The 20932-nt window shown below is 39.4% G+C and overlaps 2 protein-coding genes across 2 annotated transcripts; both read left to right on the top strand.

The window, feature by feature from the left end:
- Nucleotides 1–1287: 1287 nt before the first annotated feature.
- Nucleotides 1288–10218, top strand: vdac1 (voltage-dependent anion channel 1). Its single transcript, XM_006785021.3, has 9 exons — nucleotides 1288–1407; nucleotides 3662–3731; nucleotides 5293–5342; nucleotides 5663–5815; nucleotides 6006–6058; nucleotides 6556–6783; nucleotides 7612–7762; nucleotides 8797–8854; nucleotides 9109–10218. Exons 2-9 carry the CDS (start codon nucleotides 3665–3667, stop codon nucleotides 9198–9200), a joined length of 852 nt encoding a protein of 283 aa, XP_006785084.1. The 5' UTR covers nucleotides 1288–1407; nucleotides 3662–3664; the 3' UTR covers nucleotides 9201–10218.
- A 1712-nt stretch (nucleotides 10219–11930) lies between these two features.
- c10h5orf15 (chromosome 10 C5orf15 homolog) lies at nucleotides 11931–20482 on the top strand. Its single transcript, XM_006785020.2, has 3 exons — nucleotides 11931–12066; nucleotides 16574–17280; nucleotides 18703–20482. The coding sequence occupies exons 1-3, from the start codon at nucleotides 11943–11945 to the stop codon at nucleotides 18835–18837; spliced, it is 966 nt and encodes a 321-aa protein (XP_006785083.2). The 5' UTR covers nucleotides 11931–11942; the 3' UTR covers nucleotides 18838–20482.
- The last annotated feature ends 450 nt before the right edge of the window (nucleotides 20483–20932 follow it).

The raw sequence follows: 20932 nt of genomic DNA, 5'->3' as shown, positions 1-20932 counted from the left end.
AATAACCTCCTTTTGTTTGAATTATTTGGATTTATCTTATACTCGAAATACATTATTATTGCATAAAACACAAAACTCGAATTAAATACATTTTTAAAAGCTAAGAAAAGCATTTAAAAATTGTACTTGAGTGCCCCTGCATACCTGAAGAAATGCACCTACCACTAAAATAATGTAATGTCTGGTTATAGGCGTTATAGTGAGGGATGAGACTATCCTGCAGAGTGAATCCTGCACAGAAAAGCCTTTGCTGTGGTAACAGGTGCTCAGTTTCAACGCACCATGGTAAAGGTGACTACTGTATGAGCCCTGAGAGCTCATTGGTCCTGCTATGAAGAGGACAAGCATGAGGTAACATTCCAGAGGCTGATAAGTCAACCCGAAAAACGGGGAGCTTATTTTAGGTGATGCTGCCATGATGATGATGACGATGACGATAAATTGCGTGCCGCGAGGAGCAAATTGCGCATGCGTGGAGGTAATGTTCCCAGAGAGAATTCAGCAGGGCTAGATGTTCATTCTATGCTATTTCCGTTTCGTGATTTTTCCCCCTCTTTAGTGTCATTTAAAGAATCAAATCTAAAAGCACGAGAAATGAAAGACAATTCACGTGTGTGAATGAAGGGAGGCAGGTGTAACGATGAAGCTGCACCACCCCAAGCAAGGGGAGGTGAAGAAGAGAGTGCAGCAAGGGTGGCTTGATGAGATGAGTCTCAGGGGTGATGTGGATACCACAAAAGTGAAAGGGAGGGTTTAAGAGAAGATAGTGAGACTTGCTATGATGAATGGCGCGGATAAAATGAGAGGCTTCGCCTAAGATGTTCAGATTTTCATTAGGAGTGAGCAGAATGGACAGGATTAGAAACGAGTATTTCAGAGGGACAGCTCAGGTTGAGCAGTTTAGATACAAAGTTAAGGTGAGATGCTGAAAACGGAGCTGTCAGGCAGGATCCTGCAGGAAAAAAAAACACAGAGGAGGTTCACTGATGTAGTGAGAGGGTTGGCGTGATAGAGGATTCTGGGGATAGGGTGAAATGTTAGCAGTCTAAAGAATATTTCTTTTGCATGACCACTAATATAGTGAGTGAAAAGTGCAATGTTTCCATCGGAAATAAAGCGGCTTAGAATAATAATTTATTGACGGCTACTTGAATAAATGTACCTAATGAAAAATAAGCCTACGCGTGAACTTTGAGGGAGTCTCCAGCTACACTTTTCCCACTACTGCAGAACTCTAGTGAGCACCATCTTGCTGTGTGACTGTGTTGTATCTTTGGCTCTGACGGGCTGTTGCTGGTGCTGCTTACGTGTCTCCTACGTACGTGACGCCGCACCACCTCCCTTCTCTCTCTCCTCCCTTCGTGCGGTGGACAGGCTCCTTCTCGGCTAGTACTGCAACACACTGAGGTACGTTATGTTTCTTCTTCTGAACCCGAGCACAACCTGCCTTTGAGGTATTTCATAGAAGTGATGATGCTGTCTGTCTGCGGATTCTTATACCAGAGACTGTCCGCCTCATCCATCCTTTTAACCGGAGCTGGATGCAGGTCGAAGTTCAGGAGAGATGCTAGGCCTGCTCCTTTTAGCTTACTTGCTAATGTCTCGCGGTGCGGTCATTTGGCATTTCGCAGGAGACTCACAGTCAGCAGAGTTAATGAAGTATTTTTCATTTAGGTAATTAAGCCAATTTGGCAGGCTGTGAGCTTCCTGACTGATAACCCTGCTTTAATATAGCTCACCTTGCCCGCTGCCCACCTTGTTAGCAAGCTAATGCTAATCGATTAGCAGGCGAGGGCAGGGAGATGCTCTCCTCTGCTTTTCTTTACAACCTATTTTTTATAGTCCAGGAGGCCACTGCTGGTGGTGACTTTAGTAGAAGACTAGAGATTTCAAATTGATTTGATTCATGTCTTTACTGATGTCTTCTTTTCTAACGTAGACAGTGACTTAGGAGGTCCTGAAGGGCACTCATAAAGGAAGTGTGACATTTAATGATGATCCTCCTCATTCTAATATTATGACATCTGCGCGCTCTTATTCTTGAACTGTTTGTCTTATATATTAGCCTAAAATTATTTAGTTTCCCACTTGACGTATTTGTAAGAGAGCTCAGTAAGCTCTCCTACGTGCGGGTTTGTCCTACCTCCATGTCCTCTACGGCCTCTGCCATTGTTGCTCGTAGACACGCGTGGAAGCCATAACTACATAACTACTCACAAGCTGTGTTTGTGCTGTAATCATTGGCAGGATCAACTCCATGAGGAACCCTGGGCAAAAAAAAGTGTGTCTGGGACTGTACTTGCCAGTTTTATAATTTCCACACTACACACGGAAACTACTGGGTATACTAGTGCTGGAAATCCAAGCTAATCACTTTAGTAGTTAATAGCAGTCTGAGTCATTAATTCTCTGCTTTAGTATGGTTTTCTGTAAGTAGAGAAATAGATCCATGGGCTGGGCTCTCGTTCAGTTGGTAATCCAAGCTTGGGGCCAGTAAATAACTTAACCAGTCGTAAATGTCCAATTGACATTATGATATTCCTGCTCCAGGTGCTTCCACGGAACACCCGGTGGCTAGCTTTAGAGATGATTTAATAGTGAGAACATGCTAGGGATACACGTATATGGGCTGATGTTCCAGTCTTTATTAGGGAAATCCGAGCCTTTGAGATGGAGGGGAACATGTTTGGGCTAAACAGATAGAAAAAGCATGTTGATACAGTGTTTTTCTAACATGTGTTATAACTGGTATGAAGGTGCAGTTGTTGATAAAGGGTGAGGCCGCTCATTAAGTAACAAGCCTGAGGGAAACAACGGCTCAGAAAGGTTGAAACGAAGGAGTTTATATTCTTATATAATACAGACCAGCTTTATTGCACTGGTACTCACTGCTCCTTTATTATTATTATTGTTATTAATATTAAATTTTAACTAAGAAATTGCGTGAGCTAGAGTTGCTTTTCACCTGGCCAACATTTCTATCTACTATCAATATTAACATGTGTGTTATCAAGTCCCCGTGCAGCTATTTATGATTGTACGTGAATCTGTTCTAATGATGAAATAGACCCCATGCTTTGCACAACAGGCACTTCATGAAAATGAAGGACAGTCAGTCACTCACATGCATAAGAGTAGGCAGTCTAGACGGTTATCATAGGGGTCACTTTGCATTTCAGTCTGAGCAGTCTTTGTTCTCGCTCTCGCTTTTTAACTTGCCTTATTCCATTTTAAAAACTTAAAATCTCATTTAGAAAATCTGCCAGCTTAAGTGTCAGAATATCCCAAATTTGACCTTAAATCTGAAGTAGTTTCAAGCAGAGTGACTGAAAGAATCCACAGAAGCATTCATACAATATAAACTTTAAATATGTCCAGTAGAGGAAATGAAAAGGTTATTATTAATGTGGCAGCTGCATCCTAGCTGACCAGTTTGCTCTGAAGTGTGCACGTTTAAAGGAATGTAGTGCATGTAAGACAACAATGCATCACATCTTTATGATTGTTCTTCTGCTGCAGTGTTGCCATTTCGAGCTCTACCTGTTTTAAAGCTGCAGTACTCAAGGGGTTGGCGGAAAGAGAGTTTAAATTAAAAAAGATATTTAAAGAGATAGTTGCACCTTTTTCTGCCTTTGTTGACAATCCTGTTTTCTCATTTCAGATAATGGCTGTACCTCCCACCTATGCTGACCTTGGAAAGTCTGCCAGGGATGTTTTTACCAAAGGATATGGTAAGCACCACTGAGCATCACTTTATTCATAAGCTTTTAGTGTAGTCTACTTTGAAGGAAAAGGGTTTGAATCACAATAAGTCTCTGAAAAGTGAATGCTGTGCCCCAAAAGACATCTGGAAACCTCCTTTGGGTCATCATGATACTGCATAACTGAAGTGGTTGCATATAGGTAAACAAATATTAAGTACTGGTACTTTGATGGAGGTGAAGAAGCCTGGAAAACCATGTTTTAAAAAATTGAAGTTGAGGATTTTTAATGCATGTTAGCTTCTAATTTTGAGGGGTTTTTTCTGTGTCTTGCATTAAAAAGGTGATTTGGAGTTCATTTTATTTCCACTTTTACTTAATAATCATTTACTAAACTGTTATTGTGTAAATCTTCTGTCACTGGAATAATTTTTTGATGTTTTTTTGCACTGAGCAATTTCTTTTGTTCTGTGACTAAATGAGACGATTTCTTGGAATCTATAATAAAACACTTCCCCTCAGAGATTGCACAAAATCTAGCCACTGCACACAATGCAATATCAAATGAAAGCGATTGATTCAAACCAGTCACAGTCCTGTGTATAGCTTACCAGTAGAGGAACACATGTTGCGCACTGGGCCTACAGTTAAACTGGATGTCCTTGGATTGCGTTTGTGTAAATATGCTGCTATTCTCGGATGATTGCCAAACGATGTCCGTTGAGAATCTGGAGAATTCACAGTTCTCGAAGCTACTGATTTGTATGTGGCATCAATACTGAATTAATGCAAATATAACATTGATTGTAAATGGATTAAAAAAAGAAGAAGCAGGCTCTAGTGTTTGGTTTAAGAAAAAGGCCTCCCTTTTTTTCCTGGCAAGTGAGACTGACTGGTCAATGATTTTTTTTAAACCAGCTGTCTGTGTAAATAAAACTTATCTTAGTTATTTTGAGTGTTATAATATTTTATGTGTTGCTTTTAAGTGTGCCATAAGTTTTTACCGGTCCCATAAACTTAAAAAAAAAAAGGATAGTCTTGAGGACTTTAACCCCTGTATATGTTGCAGTTTCAGTGAAGGTGGACTGCAAGATCAGTCGAGAATTTAAGTTGCGTTATGTTGAGTATGGCTGGTGAATCAACTGACAGCTGTAATGCCAAACAGTGCCATGAATTGGGTCAGTGTGGCCCACCTTCCGGCTATTATTCATAACTAACAGCAACTAATGCTTTCAGAAGATTGACATCAAATCAATGCACGTTAAGTCAGTTGCAAATAAATCACTTAAAAAGTACTCTGGTGGCTAATGAATGGGTATTTCACAGACCAGAATCAATATCTTGATTTAATGTGTACTGAATTTCCAGAAAACACTCTTTAAATGATTATTAGTCAAATTTTGCATGAATGCCACTAATAGTATAGGGATTAAAGCGGTTCTTATCCTGAGAGCTTGCTAATGCTTGTAAATCTTTAAGAAAGTTGTTCCATAGGCAAGACTGTTTCAGAGTGTTGTTTTTTTTCTCCGTATGGTGGTATAGTTACATTGTTGTACATACTGTTGATCTTTTGAACCATTTTCTGTTTCAGGCTTCGGGCTCATCAAGCTGGACTTGAAAACAAAGTCTGAGAATGGACTGGTAAGTCGTCATTGGTCATTATCAGATTAGCAGGGCTGACAGTTGATGCCGCAGCAGTACTATCATAGCTTAAGACCATCCTGGCTGTTAAGTAGCTCATTATCTGATCTTTAAAATGTTGCTAGGATTCATTGACATCTTACCTCAGAGTTAAGGGAAATGGATTTCTTGACCTTGTTCATGCACCTTCAGCATTTTTGGATCTAGTTTCTTATCCAGAGTGCTATCACTGCAAATATAGTTTGGACCTGGACCACAGAAAAGCATTAGTTTTGGTGTTCCACATTAACAGAGTTGTGGGTTTTATCTATCATCTGCAGGAGTTCACCAGCACTGGCTCTGCCAACACCGAGACCAGCAAGGTAGCTGGATCTTTGGAAACCAAATACAAGTGGGCAGAGCACGGACTGACCTTCACAGAGAAGTGGAACACGGACAACACTCTGGGGACTGAGATCACCATCGAGGATCAGGTGATGTGCTGTGATGGCAGAAAAATGAGACATAGATTTCTGCTGGCAAAAGAATCTGTGATTTATAATCAATCATTAAAATTGAGGCTAAAAGCTTATAGACCAAAATTTCAAGATGTGAAATTTTAGCGCTTTTTGTTTATTTTTCTTCCTGTCATTCTTTTAAATGTCATTCTTGCCTTTTTCACAGTTGGCTAAGGGCCTGAAACTTACATTGGATTCCTCCTTCTCGCCAAACACCGGGTAAGAACAGCAGCATTTTTGTTTGTTGGCTTTTTTGCTTTAGTAAAGCTTAAAGCAAATTGATGCAAAAACTACATTGCAGGAATGCCAACTGTGCAATCAGTGAAATAATATATGTAATGTCTATCATATGAAAACAAACATCCACAGCCTCATGTATGGGTGCCCAACTGATTGATGCATTTTAATTTGCAACAATAAAAGAGGTTGATGGGAAGTAAAAGGGCAAAAAGAAATGTCAATATCATGGGGCACTGCATAAGTAAACTGCAACTGGCATATGGGTAACTGACATGTTAAATTTCTGCAGGAGTGCCTGTGACGGTGCAGTCTACTCAGCTCCAATAATTTAATAAGGGACATGTTGTAAAAAGCACTAGCTCACCTGGTTTGTGATAAACCAGTTTTTTTGCTTTTCACTGTCAGAGCAGTTTTCTGTTTCATGCTGTGAGACAACAATGTCAACCTGTATTTTTTTCCCTGCAATCTCCTGGCAGCAAAAAGGGCGGAAAGCTCAAGACGGGCTACAAGTGCGAACACATCAATGTTGGCTGTGACGTTAACTACGACATCAACGGCACAGCCGTCCACGGCGCAGCAGTGGTGGGCTACGAGGGCTGGCTGGCTGGCTACCAGATGACCTTTGAGGCTGGCAGGAACAGGATTACCCAGAGCAACTTCGCAGTTGGATACAAGACTGACGAGTTCCAGCTCCACACAAATGTGTAAGAGATGCTGATATGGCCTCCTCGCCTCATCTGTGTGCAGTTTTAGTAATCTTATGAAGCTTGTGTTATTGCAGCTACGTTGCTGTTGATTTGATTTATTTAATAGAAATTCATATTTAAAATATAAGGAGTAAAATATTACTGGAATAATGATGTGTCTGATGAACAAGCCACACTGAAACATTCCTGAATTGGCATCAAGCAGTATACAACCTTACTGTGCAGGCATGCTGTGTGTATGTGTGGGATTTCATTTGAGTCTTCGTGGATAAAACACTCGGACGTTAGGTGAATGCTTCTGTCCTGTCGTAATGGACATTGTAAGTCAAAGGCTAAACGTTTAAGTTATTAGTGACTCCAGACCAGTGTATGGCTAGACAAGAACTTCCAAAGCCCTCTTTTTTGTCCTTGTCTGGATGATTGACTTGTTGTCTGTTTGGCACGTTGCCTGACACCCAGGTGCCTGGCGGTTATTTTTATACACAGGTGATGGGATTTACTACCTTGCAAGTGAGATGGAGTGAGTGTTTGGCAGGCTTCAGTGAAAATGTAGCACGAAGTGGTGTCAGACGGTGAGCAAGAGGGAGGGACAGGGCACGGTGTTAGTCATGGTTCCTGCTGTGCCTCTGACCGAGCCTGTCTGAGTCTGCTTGTAAAGTGGTTAATATGAAGTCAGACAAAGTGTAGTATAGGCTTTACACCAGTCACAGTTCACTTAACTGTGGATGTCTTTGACACGCAAGAAGTTTATGAAACACAAACTCATAATTTAATGTCACCTCTGTGTAGCAGCATTAAATATATTGCAAATATCTTTTTCCTTAGAAACGACGGTACCGAGTTTGGTGGTTCCATCTACCAGAAGGTGAATGACCAGCTGGAGACGGCCGTCAACCTGGCCTGGACTGCTGGAAACAGCAATACCCGCTTTGGCATCGCTGCCAAGTATCAGATTGATCCCGACGCATCCTTCTCTGTGAGTAGTGTGTAAACTGAAGTGACTTAGATCCTTCTGTGCCAGGGTTACTTTATTGCTGCACTGTTAGACAGGTCTATTGTCGACCGTTTGATAGGGATCTTGTAATGCAGGTATATATATTAGAAAATGCACTGTGTCATGCAGTGCAGGTGCATGGTCTTAAAGAAATGCACTCATGCTAAAGAGGAGGAGTGTCTGCAAGTGAAGGTTTGGACTAATTTAATCCTTAATGCCACAATTGGGGTCTTATGTCTCCCTCTTCTGGCAGTGAAAATTACACAATCACTGTATGTCTTTGCTATCGATTGTGTTCTGTAGTCACCGACTTTCTTTTACTCTGAGCATCAGATACTCTTTTTGGATGCTTCCTTGTTTTTTTTTTTTTTTTGTTTTTTTCCCCAACACTATTCCCATTCGCTGTTGCTCACCCTTTCACAAACCAACCATTCCTACCTGACCTGAAATGCATCATCAATCCAGGTGCACTGGCATGAGAACAGTGCCACAGACACCATATTTCAAACTAATATACCTGGCGCTGATCATCTTAATCAGTTTTGTCTGACCTGTTTTGGGCAACAGCTTGACTGTAACAGATGTTTATTTCCTTATAAAAGCTGGAATTCCCACTCGAAGCAGAGATATTTAATCTGACTGTTTGTTAGTGTAATTATCTGCATTATTTCAGCTTCTATTTTAATGACAGTTCCACTCATAAACATTTTAATCTTTTAACTGGGTAAATGTTGTGTTTCTAAGAGAGTTTATAACTACTGCTCATTTCCAACCCATGTGGCTAGTTGGTGTTTTACAGACATAATGCGTAAATACAATTTACAGTTTTCATTTTCATGAACGCCCCTGTGCATTATAGACACAAAAACCTGCTGAAGAGAAGCTGTTTTTACTGTACTGTTGTTTTTTTTAGGGCTATTAACTTCTTTGTTTAGTGAGTAAAAAAAACCCACATTGTAATGTGAAGTTCTCTGTTCAACTTCTATGTATAATATTGATCTGCGGTTCCCTCACAGGCTAAGGTGAATAACTCCAGCCTTGTGGGCCTGGGCTACACTCAGACTCTGAAGCCAGGTGAGTGAAGTCTCTGCAGATGTTAGGTGTGCTTAAATAGACCTGACTCTATTCACAAAGACAGTTCAGTTATTATATTAGGTTTCATCAGGGGAAGTGCATATTCAAGAGTTGAAGCAATGTTTAGACTTGCACGAATATTGGATGGAAAACATCTGAAGTGTGTATCCACGAGCTGTGAGTGAATGAGTTCACTCAGCAACCCTTGTAATGTTTAAAGTGTTAATGTATTTGTGGCTTATGTGTTTTCCTAGGTATCAAGCTGACACTTTCTGCTCTCCTTGATGGCAAAAACATCAACGCTGGCGGTCACAAGCTTGGTCTTGGTCTTGAATTCCAGGCATAGAAGGATGGGGGGAAAAAATCCTTCCAGTCCTCAAAACACACATGCATCCCCCACCAAAAAGATCCTTTATTGATTAGCTCTCCTTCACAAATCCCTGTGTTCCCTAAAGATGTTGTATAGCTGGAAGCAAGACAGCGTAAAGGTCAAATTGTTCTTGCGCCAATTTACCACTTTTTATGGACCATTTCTGGGAACATTATATTTTGAAATGAAAGAGCCCACTTTAGAACAAAATTATAACTGTTGAACAGAAGGTTTTATCTTGAATTGTGTAGCTTGCAAGGGAAAAATAGCCTTGAGTACATTCAAGTTGGCCTCACTTTTTTTTTTTGTTCATTTCACAACATTCGTGCATAATGCTTTAATTTGTGTCTCTGCTTTCCAATGCAGTGAAAAGGGAATCAAAATAGATCAGCCCGAAATGCAAAAAGGGCTCAGCACAGTTAGTCTCTGCAGTTAAGTAGTTTGGCCACCAATGGTGCTGTTGAATAGCACCAGCAAGCGCTCCTCACTCAAAAGGTGTAGTAATAAATTCATTTTTATTTAAGCACGTTGGCACTGGAGAGCCCTAGTATCTGTCTTGATATATTGTACAATGGGAAGGGTTAGTTGTCCCTGGTGTAAGCAGCTGTGAGTAGCTCAAAGAGACACTACAACCCAACGTGTACATTCTGTGTTTTTGTCTCACTTGTCTTTTTGTGTCTGTGCATTTGGTGTGAATCATGTCTTTTGTTACAAATAGCAGAAATAATGTTATTTTATTGATGGTCTTACATAGTTTAATGCACCTGAAGTCTTAGGAAGGGAAAAGACTTGTCAATTCTTCCTGGTCGAGCAAACAGGATGCAACCCATCACGCACACAGCCGAACTTCTCTGGGTGAGAGCTAGAGTGCTTCTTTTGAAGAAGAATGATGGCCAGGAAATTGTCGTCTTCCACAAATGATTATGGGAATCATGCTTAGTGTACTTGGCAGTATTGTCATTCCCTGAACTAAATAAAGAACATCTTGAACCGGTTTCTGAGCGTATTTGTTCTCCTGTCTTTTGTCTCATGACCATAACTGGTGTGATGATAATGTCTGCCCACATGAAGACACTCTTGAACAGACAGGTGGGTAATTTATTTTTTACAGCTGAAGATGATTTGGATGGGAGCACATGACTCCTTGTTACGGATAAATGTTTAGTTTATGAAGTGGAGAGTTACAAAGATCTAACATCTTCAACATAAACCTTCTGACCACTCGTGAAATTATTTGAACATATGCTCACAGCTCTTCATTAGATAAACCTATTCCTTTGGTTAAGTCTAGCCAAAAATATGGCAGCAATCTGACCTTTATTAGTCCCACACGTGGGAGATTTCCTGTGTCACAGCAGAAAGTGGGCAGTGCAAAGTTAGGTAGCAAAAATGTAAAACTATACTATATACAATAGAATGAAATGCAAAGTTGTCAGAAAAAGAGAATTGCACTTAATGTTATTGCACGTGTGGATGTGTGTGTTTGGTCAGCTGCGAAGTCCTTGTTGAGGAGTCTGACAGCAGTAGGAAGAAAAGACCTGTGGAATCTTTCGATCCCACATCGTGGGTGCCGCAGCCTGCCATTGAAGGAGCTGTTCAGTGCTTTCAGGGTCTCCTGGATGGGGTGGGCGATGTTTTCAACAGGGATGACAGCTTAGCCACCATTCTCCTATCACTCACCACCTCCACAGGGTCCGAGAGCATCCTAGAACAGCTGGCTCTCCAGATCAGCCTGTTCAGTCTCTTCCTGTCCCCACCAGAGATGCTGCCGCCCCAGCAGAACACACCGTAACAGATGGCTGAAGCACAGAGTCATAGAAGGTCTTCAGGAGTGGGCCCTCCACTCCAAAAGATCTGAATCTCCGCAGCAGGTACAGCCTGATCCTTAATCAAGATGACCTGCTGAAGTTCCCATCAGGCATCAGAAATGTTAAGGTGATTCAAGTTTGAATGTGTTATGGTTGGTTGTAGCAGTGGGTTGGTTTGACTATTTCAGAAACTGCTGATCTGGGATTTTCCCTTAAAATATCCAGTGACGACAGTTCTCTGGGTGAAAATGTTCTGTTGCTGTTAGAAGAGAATGTCCAGACTGCATCGAGCTGATAGCAAGGCAACAGTATCTCAAATAACAACTGAGATACTGCCAACCAGGTTATGCAGAAGACCATCTTTAAACTCACAACATGCTGATGGAGATGGGCTACAGCAGCAGCGGAAGACCCCCTCAGATGCCACTCCTGTTGGAACAGGAACCCGAGGCTACATTGCACACAGAATCCCTTTGCACACAAAGGAGGAGGGGAAAAACGAGTGATGAAGAATGAGTTGATTCCTGTTGCAACATTTGAATAGTATGACTGGAATTTTGTGTAAGCAGCAGGACAGCATGGCTCTAGCATGCCTTGTATAAACTTTAACCCCTTAGTATCATCTGGGCATCATTTAAACACATGACCAAAGTCTGCCCATGTTCTGATGGCCACGTCAAGAAGGATATCACACCATGTCAGTAAGCATGGCAAGTGAACTCTTACTATTAGAACAAATTACATATGTTTGTTATAAGTTACAGGGTGACATAACATTAGACGGACTAATATTCATAGACTAAGCTCACTTCACTGCAAACTTCACCACTCACAACTGATTCGTACACTCACACCGCCCACAGACTGTGTACGTCCGCACTCAGCCACGCCCCTTCACTCACGCACCAACATGGCGACATGCGGAAATATGTGGCGAAGCAGAAGAATTATTTTTGATCTTTTTCTGACTATTGTTCTCCAGCTCTTGGTGAGCAGCTGCCTGTCGGCTCCTTTGAATGAAAATGTAACACAAGGTATGTCGTACTTGTTTGAAGTATCTGAGACGAAGTTTCCTTTAAACTTAGCCACAGGGTTTGTCCCTGCTCTAGCTAGTTGGCTAGCCCGTCATGCTAGTATCCGCCGTGTCAGGGGTAAAAATAAGGCAGGTAACAGGCTTTCTCTGTTTCGGAAAAGTGACTTAGTAGTATTTTAAAACTCTCGCGTTTACCCTGGCACTGAAATGCGATTCGGCAAAAACGATTTCTAGTTAAAATATGTTATACGTTGAAGACAGTGCTAATATTTCTTTCAAATAAAATTAAGCGTTTCAACGTTAAGCTGCAAACATAAATTCATAACATTAGCTTTGCTTAAGTTTCACTCACAGTGCGTCAGAGAGTCTTTTGACAGTTTTGCGGTCATAACAAATGTATTGAAACCATCAACAGGAAGTCATATTTTCCTTTATCTCCAACCTCTACCACATTTCAACTACTGTATGTTTATAATGGATCTGTATTGTTCAGTTTTACCTAGTTAAATATCTGTTTACCTCATAATATAAGACACGATTGTATTGTTTTTAAAGCCTCTATCAATAGATGCTCTTCTGAGGGTTAATGAGTTATGGCGGTCAGATAAACTGACATATTCCAGATGTACCACCATATATCTACACTGATTATTAACCCTCTGTCAGTGAGTCGTTAAGAAAACCTCCTGACGTAAGTAAAGGGTGTAATATTTCAGTCAGTGACAGGTATTGTTTTGCCTTGATAGTCTTTGAGCAGTGCTACAGCATTCTTTTGGTTCGCTGTAGTCAATTCACGTGTTCTCAGTTTGTTAAAAAACAAACAATGTGATTGGACTTTGGAGCTGTCAGGATGTAGGCTGTTGTCTACTCTTGCCCTTCCCTTCCTCATACTATTACTGTTAATATGGTAAACATGATGGTGTGCAACAGACAGCTTATTTCAAGATGTGCTGTTGAGATAAAGGTGTCCTAATTCAACAGAGGTGTTGTTGTCAATTTGAATTGTTTAACATTTCATTCTGTTTTAAATGGGTATGAAGTTGCATATTTAGCTGAAATAATCTAAAAACATCTCTGTGGGTTTTAGGGTTTGTGCTATGTCACTTGAAAACAGGATGTTAAAGAAAAAAAATTGCAGAGAGGGAGGATGACTTCTGTTTGATTAACCTGCTAAATATTTACTTGCTTTAAATTGAAACACTGTACGTCTGTCACATGGTTTTAATGCAAATTCATCTGGAACAGGATGCCACATTATCTTTTTTTAATTATAAAAATGCTTAATTATATATATTAAGTCATTTGTCAACTGCTTAAAAGCTAAAGTTATATCACAGTGTTTAATGCAACAAAGCTTTCCTGTTCAGAGATTATATGGGCCAAGGCCCTTGTATATGAATAGACCCTTTCTTCACTTGGGGATGGCTTACTCAGTGCCTCAAGTCCCCAGTGTTCTCCTCCTGTCACTTGCTAAGCAACGCCTCCCAGTCCCAGAGGATGAAATAAAGTCGACACTTGTTGGGTGAATGGTGTCACTGAAAGAGGAAGGCTGGCTGATTGCAACAGATTCTTGACAATTTAAATACTTAAAAAAAAAAAGAAGAAGGAAAAAAAATGCTCAGTTCAAAATATGTCCCCTTTTCTGCAATGCTAAATAAACAAAGGTCTTTCAGTTTAAGAGTGATGATGTTTTTATACTGATTAGATTAACATGTATAACAGTATAATCAGTTTTCATTTTATTAGTTGGATGGCAAAGATCCCAGTATATGTTATTGTGGTCAGCCATTATTGTTATTATTATTATTCATCATAGTGTGGCTGCCGCGCTCTGTGGCACGAGCAGCTTGTTTCAGAAATATTCCACCTTTTCTGTTGGTAGAGTCACATTAACTTTGAATGGAGAGACCAGCCTTTCTTACTTTTTTTGCTGTGACTCTCCTTCCTTTGGGCCAATTTTCTCCCAAAATGTTTGTCCTACAGACACCGTTGTCACACCAAATTGACCAGGACAACTGTGCCTACAAAACTAACATATTTTTGTCGCTGCACCTGCAGTGGTTTTGCGGTTATTTTCAAAAATGTCACAAAAAATCTCTCAAATCCCTCCCCATTCGTGTGTATTAGAGAACTAGAGGAAGACAGGCAGAAAACCTAAACTGAAAAATATTTTTTTTACCTCCAGCTGTAACCACAATTTTCACCCTACAGCCATCATTTTACCCTCAAAATGGAGCCACGCTTGCCTTTTTATTCACACGAGCCCTTACTCGAAGCCCAGAGATGTGTCATTTTTGAACTGGAGCCATTTGTTTCAGAGAAATGCCATCATGAGCTCCCATTGACTCCCTATTTAATTTTTGCAACCAGTTTTGGAGAGAAAGGAAAGTGTCAGCATTAGTTTGTCTTTTTTTTAGGATGGAAGGTGTATGTCAGAGGCTAGATTTGGAAAGAATCAGTACAGGTGTTACAATAAAAATGTAACTTTTTGAAATAAACTGACTCAAAGTCTTGTTAACATCACGAATCTCACACATTCATCAGTGCCTCATCAGGCAAATTGTAATAAAATCTCTACCAAACTAATAGGTATTAAAACTAAGGCTGCAACGATTCATCGGGCTTTTGTCACTTAGTTGGTAGCACGTAAATGTGAGCATTTCACTCACATTTGTAACTTTAAATAGACCTGCAAAAGAAATGCATTTAGGAGCATGTGTGTCAATACAAAGTATTCCAACGTCTAGTTTTAAAACAAAAAAAGACAACAGCATCAGTTACACTATGATGATCTCATAGTTTAATGTTGAGCCAGAGTCTACAAACACAGCAAAGAGACGGAGCTGTTAACCAGACGGTGAGCTCAGGTGGAGTGAAGGAAAATGTTTTTCTAGCCTTCAAAACAGCACCACCTGTTACTGTGATCACCAGTAAAACCCTTAATTGGGGAAAAGCTGGTGGGATTCCTTCATCAAACCACCTGATCAACAGATTCCGATGTGAAGAAAAGAGAACTTTGGCATTATTTTGACAGATTTAAAGTGAAATAATATACAATATTTCTATTCATGATATTCTATGAATATTTACAAATATGAAAATAAAAGCTTTGTTTTTGCAGGCCAATAAAAATGTACATGTGCCACTAAAATTCTGAGCTGCTGATCTGGTCTGTTCAGTAGCACAAAATTTTGCAGTGCACAGGGGAAGCTATAGAATGCCGATAAGCTCGCTTCTCTTCATTGCAGCCAGCACATTCTTCTTTAATAACTTATGGACACACAAACTGACTCACTGACTAGCACACTTAGACATGCAGACACATAAAAACACATACGCATGAGCACACACCAACTATGTCATTCAGGAGATACAAACACCCAGATCCAGCCATCTGCCATGACCGGTTGTGGGTGAGGGGTGGGAGATATTATATATTTGTACAGCTGCTGTTATTGTGTGTGTATATATATATATATTTATATTTATATTTCTTCATACATTCTTACATATTTCTATACTGTGTATTTTGCTGTACAGTTATTTTATTTTCAACTTTAATTTATATATTTTAACTTATTCTTCCCAGTTAAATTTACCCTTTACCCTTCATTCTAATTTGTGTTGTACAGTTATCTCATTCTTAACTTAATTTTTATATTTTATTTTATTTTATTCCTTCCTGGTTAAATTTACCCTTTTTTATTTTCATATTTATTTCCTATCTTATTCATAGCCTTCTCTTTTTTTCTTTAGGTCACAAGCAGTTGTCCAAGCATTTCACTGCATATCGTACTGTGTATGACTGTGTATGTGACAAATAAAAATTTGAAATTTGAAATTTGATAGGATAAAAAAGTTCACAAAATCTTTTGATTTTTTTCTTTATTATCTGAAGTTTTTATTTTTCGCTGACTAAAACATTTTTTTTTCACAACTAGTTTTAATTTCCAGTTTGGAACACAGATAACTAAAACTAAAGTTTTTATAGTTTTCAGTTCAAGGAAAAAAGGTGTCACAAAATGAAACCTTTCATTGATAAAGCTAGTTTGCAGTGAAGGTTGTACGTTTCCACACAAACAAGCTGCTGCTCAGTACAAATGTCCCCTTATGAGCCTCTCTGTGGCAGCTCAAGGGTTAACTGGCTTGCTGAAGGGCTTCCATACGTGGCAGTCTCACTCGAGGTGTAGTTGTGTGACATGATTGAAATTCATGTAGGAGCACCAACTGTCACAATTTAATGTTCATTTTCAATATTTTTTTTCCTTTTTAAATATTTTGTGATTGACACATTTATATGTCTTCGTAATAAGAGATAAAAAGTGTAGTTGTGAATCTGGTTGGCAAATGCTAAGAAAACAAAGTTCTAGTTTTCTAGTTTTTTGATGGGCAATAAATATTTTGGTTAATGAAAATGTTTTATGTTCAAGTGTTTCAAAGAACACTTTGTCAGAAATGTTGTAATACAATTGTAATGTGTTGCGTTGTTATTTCCTTTGATCCAACAGTGCCCCCAAACAGCACAGAAACTCCATCTCAAAATCTTATTTTGACCACTGTGAACAAAGAAGCAACAGTGATACAGTCTGCACCAGCTGATCAGAATCCAGCAGCTGCAGATGTTTCCAAGGGTCCTGTAAAAAGTGATGGCATCAGCTCCACCACAGCAAAGCCAAAAGTTCGTGAAGAAAGTGACATCAAACCTCAGACTGTTCCAAAACCAAAAAAAGGTGACACTGTTGTGTTCGATAGCTCTGATAAGCTAAATGACGGCACCAAGAACACACCTGCTACTGCTGAAGCAACAGCAGCAGCTCCTGAAGCAGACATTAAGTCTGATCCAGAAAATGCCAACGCCACGATCGAAACTAATGAACCAACAAAATCTGCAACGGACGAGCCGGATGAGTTCAAACCTCAAGACAAACCAACCCCAACTACAGACCAGGACAGTGATCAAGACCTGCAAATGGGCACTGATGTTAATGACATTGATGAAGATGAGGATGATGATGACTACAGATATGCTGAAAACACTGAATTTAATGAAAGGCAAGATAAGACCAGGGAGCAGCCTGATGAGATTAGTGTGACTCAATATAAGGAACAAGACAGCTACAACACAGAGGATGAAGACTCCCACTTCTTCTTTCATCTGGTCATACTGGCTTTCCTGGTGGCCATCGTCTACATCACATACCACAACAAGAGGAAGGTGAGTGTCGGCCCGACAAAAGCTATCCGACAGCAGGATGTAGAGGTCAAACAGACGTAGGAGTCTCTGATACAGGCTGCACAGCACAGGAATAACTTCTTCATCCAGATCAGATAGCTCAGATCAGATAGATATTATTTATGTAGTAAAATTTGTATTTCTATAAGGAAGTTAGCTTTTACTGAATAATTATGTTAACATCTTAGGTCATGCTGCTTTTTTGCCATATATTGTTTTAAGTTGAATTGATGTATTTTGTCACCCAAAAACTGACGTCTCCAGCTGTTTTTAATGTTTTTAACCTATTATAGGTGGAATAGTTGATTAATTGAGACTCAGTGGAGTAATGAAACATAGCCATAGAAATTAAAAGGTAAAATTTAACACGATCTGTGGCTTGAAGGCCTTATTGTGTTAACAAAGGAAGCATGAATACCTGAGATTGTTAACTTCTACTAATTTGCATTGTCAGTTAATTCGACTCAATAATTAGAAGTGGCAAAGTGTTAAATAAATTAAAATGAACCAAGTAAAACTACTTTGAGATAATAAAACAACATCAGCTTAATTTCGCTATTCGTATTGTAGAATATACCATGATCATACACTGATCAGGCGTAACGGTATGATCACCTGCCTAATATTGTGTTGGTCCCTCCTTTCCTGCTCAAAGAGCCCTGATCCATCTCAGCTAGATCCCTGAATGGATTCACTGAGCTTTAATATCACTCTGGGTTCTTAGCTAGCTTAGCGTGGGCACGTTTGCAAAGAGCCAAAGATATAATAGCAGCATAACATAGTTGTTTCTTTTCCAGACCCAGTTTGCGCTTAACCATCGCACTCTCGCCCTTTGTCAAACAAAAATAAAAGTAATGTTCGTATTCACATTGCAGACTGTGTCACTATTTTCCTCCTCTGGCATATGAACTGAAATACAAACTGAAATCAGCTGATTGTAGCGCGATAAGCAGGACCCATCCGTAGACCAGGTCACCTTTGTCCATTGCTCCCTGGTTCTGACGCTCACTTTGTTGGTGGTTTCTTCCATCACAATTTGCCACTTGTCAAACTCTTTAAATCTTTATGCTTGCCCATTTTTTTTCGCTGCATATAGCACATCATCTATTAGGACAAAATGTTCGCTCACTCCCTGATAGATCCCACCCACTAACAGAAGCCATGGTGAAGAGATAATCAGTGTTATTTACGTCACTTGCCAGTGGTCATGATGTTATGCCTGACTGGTATAAGTAGCAGATTTATCTTCTCCCATATAAACTCAGATTTTATTTCTGAAAGGCTTCAATCCAGTCTTTATGCAAACCTTTATGGTGACAGAGGTGCCCTGAGGCAACTATTGTTGCCACATGGCGCTAAATAAATACAATTGAATTGATTTTCTTTTTCTCCTGTTCTTTTCAGATCTACCTCCTGGTACAGAGCCGGCGCTGGAAGGAGAGTATGTGTTCCCGCAACACTGTGGAGTATCACCGCTTGGACCAGAATGTCAATGAGGCCATGCCGTCCCTCAAGATGACCCGAGACTACATTTTTTAATCTAGTGGAACAATATAGTAGGCTTACGCAGAGCCAGTTCCTGGTCATTTATAGATAAGATGCTGTGCGTTGTTATGGAGCTTGATTGATGCTTTGTCTTGCTTTATAGGCCAATAAGAAATCAGGGGATATTGTAGTTGGGGAATTTTTTTTTAATGGCCCTTTTTGGTTGTCTGAAGAGATAATCCTATTAATATATTCTTATTTGTTATATTTTTAGTTGTCATTGCCATTAAGTTAATAATTTTGGATTTCTTAGGTTTTTTTTTTTTTTTTAGTATTGTTTCAGCCTTACAGTTCCTTTATACCCATTTTTTGTTTTCTCTGTTGCATATTGTCTTAATATTTCTAACACTTTGCTTAAGAGTTGCAAAAATTACATGTTAATTGAACTTTTAGGCTGTAATGTGATCGTGAACTAATAGAAGAGTTGAGTATGTACTCTGAAATTAGGAATGAACACCTAAGTAATTGCTGTGGAAAGCATGACTACCTTTCATATTTCAAAAGTATGCAAAAAAGTGCAATGAAGCAGAAACTGTTAATCAAATGTTCCTATATATTAAGTTATTACCTAAAAAAACAAAACAAACACAGAAAAGCCCTTCTACTCTTTTAAATTGTCTCGGTTTGACATAATGGGGCAGCTGAATTAAAGATATCCATTCCAATATATGTATTGTTTCATATAGAAATAATCAGATGACATGTTTAGTTATTTTTTTCGCATATAGATAGAGAAATACAATTTTCATTGGACCCTGAAAATGAGCTTTTTACAATCACTTTATTGCCAATGTTTCTGCTTACACTATAGATGAAAAGTAGTGGCAGTTTTATTACTTTTCATTAATTTTTGGCCATCTTGGCTACACATTAAGCATTAAGTTAAGGAGCGGTGGGCGGGGCTACTCTTCAGGTGAAAGATAATGCCATGTGTTTAAGCCATTTAAATGAGGATGGATGTGTGTATCGTGCAGATGATAAGGTACTAATGTATAAGAAAGAAATGTCTATTGCCAGAATTCTTCTTTTTTCTTGATCACTTTATATTTAACTTGTCTTAATAACATGCCTGATTTACTCCTACTGCCCAGATTTTGCTATGTGGAAATCTTGGTGCTGGCCCTCTTTGTTTTATGACTTCGGTGAAGTCTCTGTCAGAAAAACCATCTTCACTGTGGCCAGTTGTAAAGACAATGTTTCCTCATGTCCCTGCAGAACTTTTCACTTTTCCTTGCCTCCTGTCAGGGTATTTTGGTGGAATTAAGTTAATCAGAAATTCTGCACCCTCTCTATGACCTGTTCACAAAAGCAAAAACACAACTTTTTATTTTATCTCTTTCCTATGCGTCGCAGCCACGTTTTTCTGTCTGTCATTGTCTCATGCCTTCAAATGAAATGCCACGACTGCCACTTGAGTCTGCAAATGTATCAATCTCGCGACGCCTTCTGTCAGTTGTTTTCAGCTGGTTTTGTGAATATACAAGCGAGACGGTGGATATATATAGATTTGCACTGTGCCGTTCAGGTATGCTAGCTAGAATATGAAGGGACGAAGGATCAACACTGATCTCGCAATCAACAGTAGAAACTGTACAATCTTTCTCGCTTTTTTTGGTCAATAAAGCACAAATTGCGTAAATCCTTCCTTTGTAATTTTTCTGGCTCATGTTTCATTTAATCCTCTGTTCATCCTCTGACATATTTTTGATAAGGAAAAGTTTTAATTTAGTATTCTTGTGTGATCTGCCTTTTTATGTGGCAAATGCCCTTTTTAACTATCTTGGCATCACTAAGACGAGAGGATACTTTGATCTCTTTTGATCCTAATAGGCTTACGTGTTGTATCTTTTGATAATTAAAAGTCATAGACTGAGCTGATATTGTTGCAGTTAAAAAGTTATTTTGCTAAACAGGGAAGTGTTAATAAAAGAAAATAACCAAAAAGAAAAAATAAAACACCATAAAAACCACTGCACTGGTGTATAAAAGCAGACTTTGTAGCTCAGCTGCTAATTTGACCACAAGGAGGCAGTATGCACACAAATAATTGAAGGAGACCAATGCTGGAAATGTGTTCTTCACTTGTCAA

Source organism: Neolamprologus brichardi, chromosome 10 (genome assembly GCF_056152115.1).
Source record: "Neolamprologus brichardi isolate AB-2024 chromosome 10, ASM5615211v1, whole genome shotgun sequence".
NCBI lineage: Eukaryota > Metazoa > Chordata > Actinopteri > Cichliformes > Cichlidae > Neolamprologus > Neolamprologus brichardi.
Note: the sequence above shows the minus strand (reverse complement) of the source record. Positions and strands in the feature narration are given on the sequence as shown.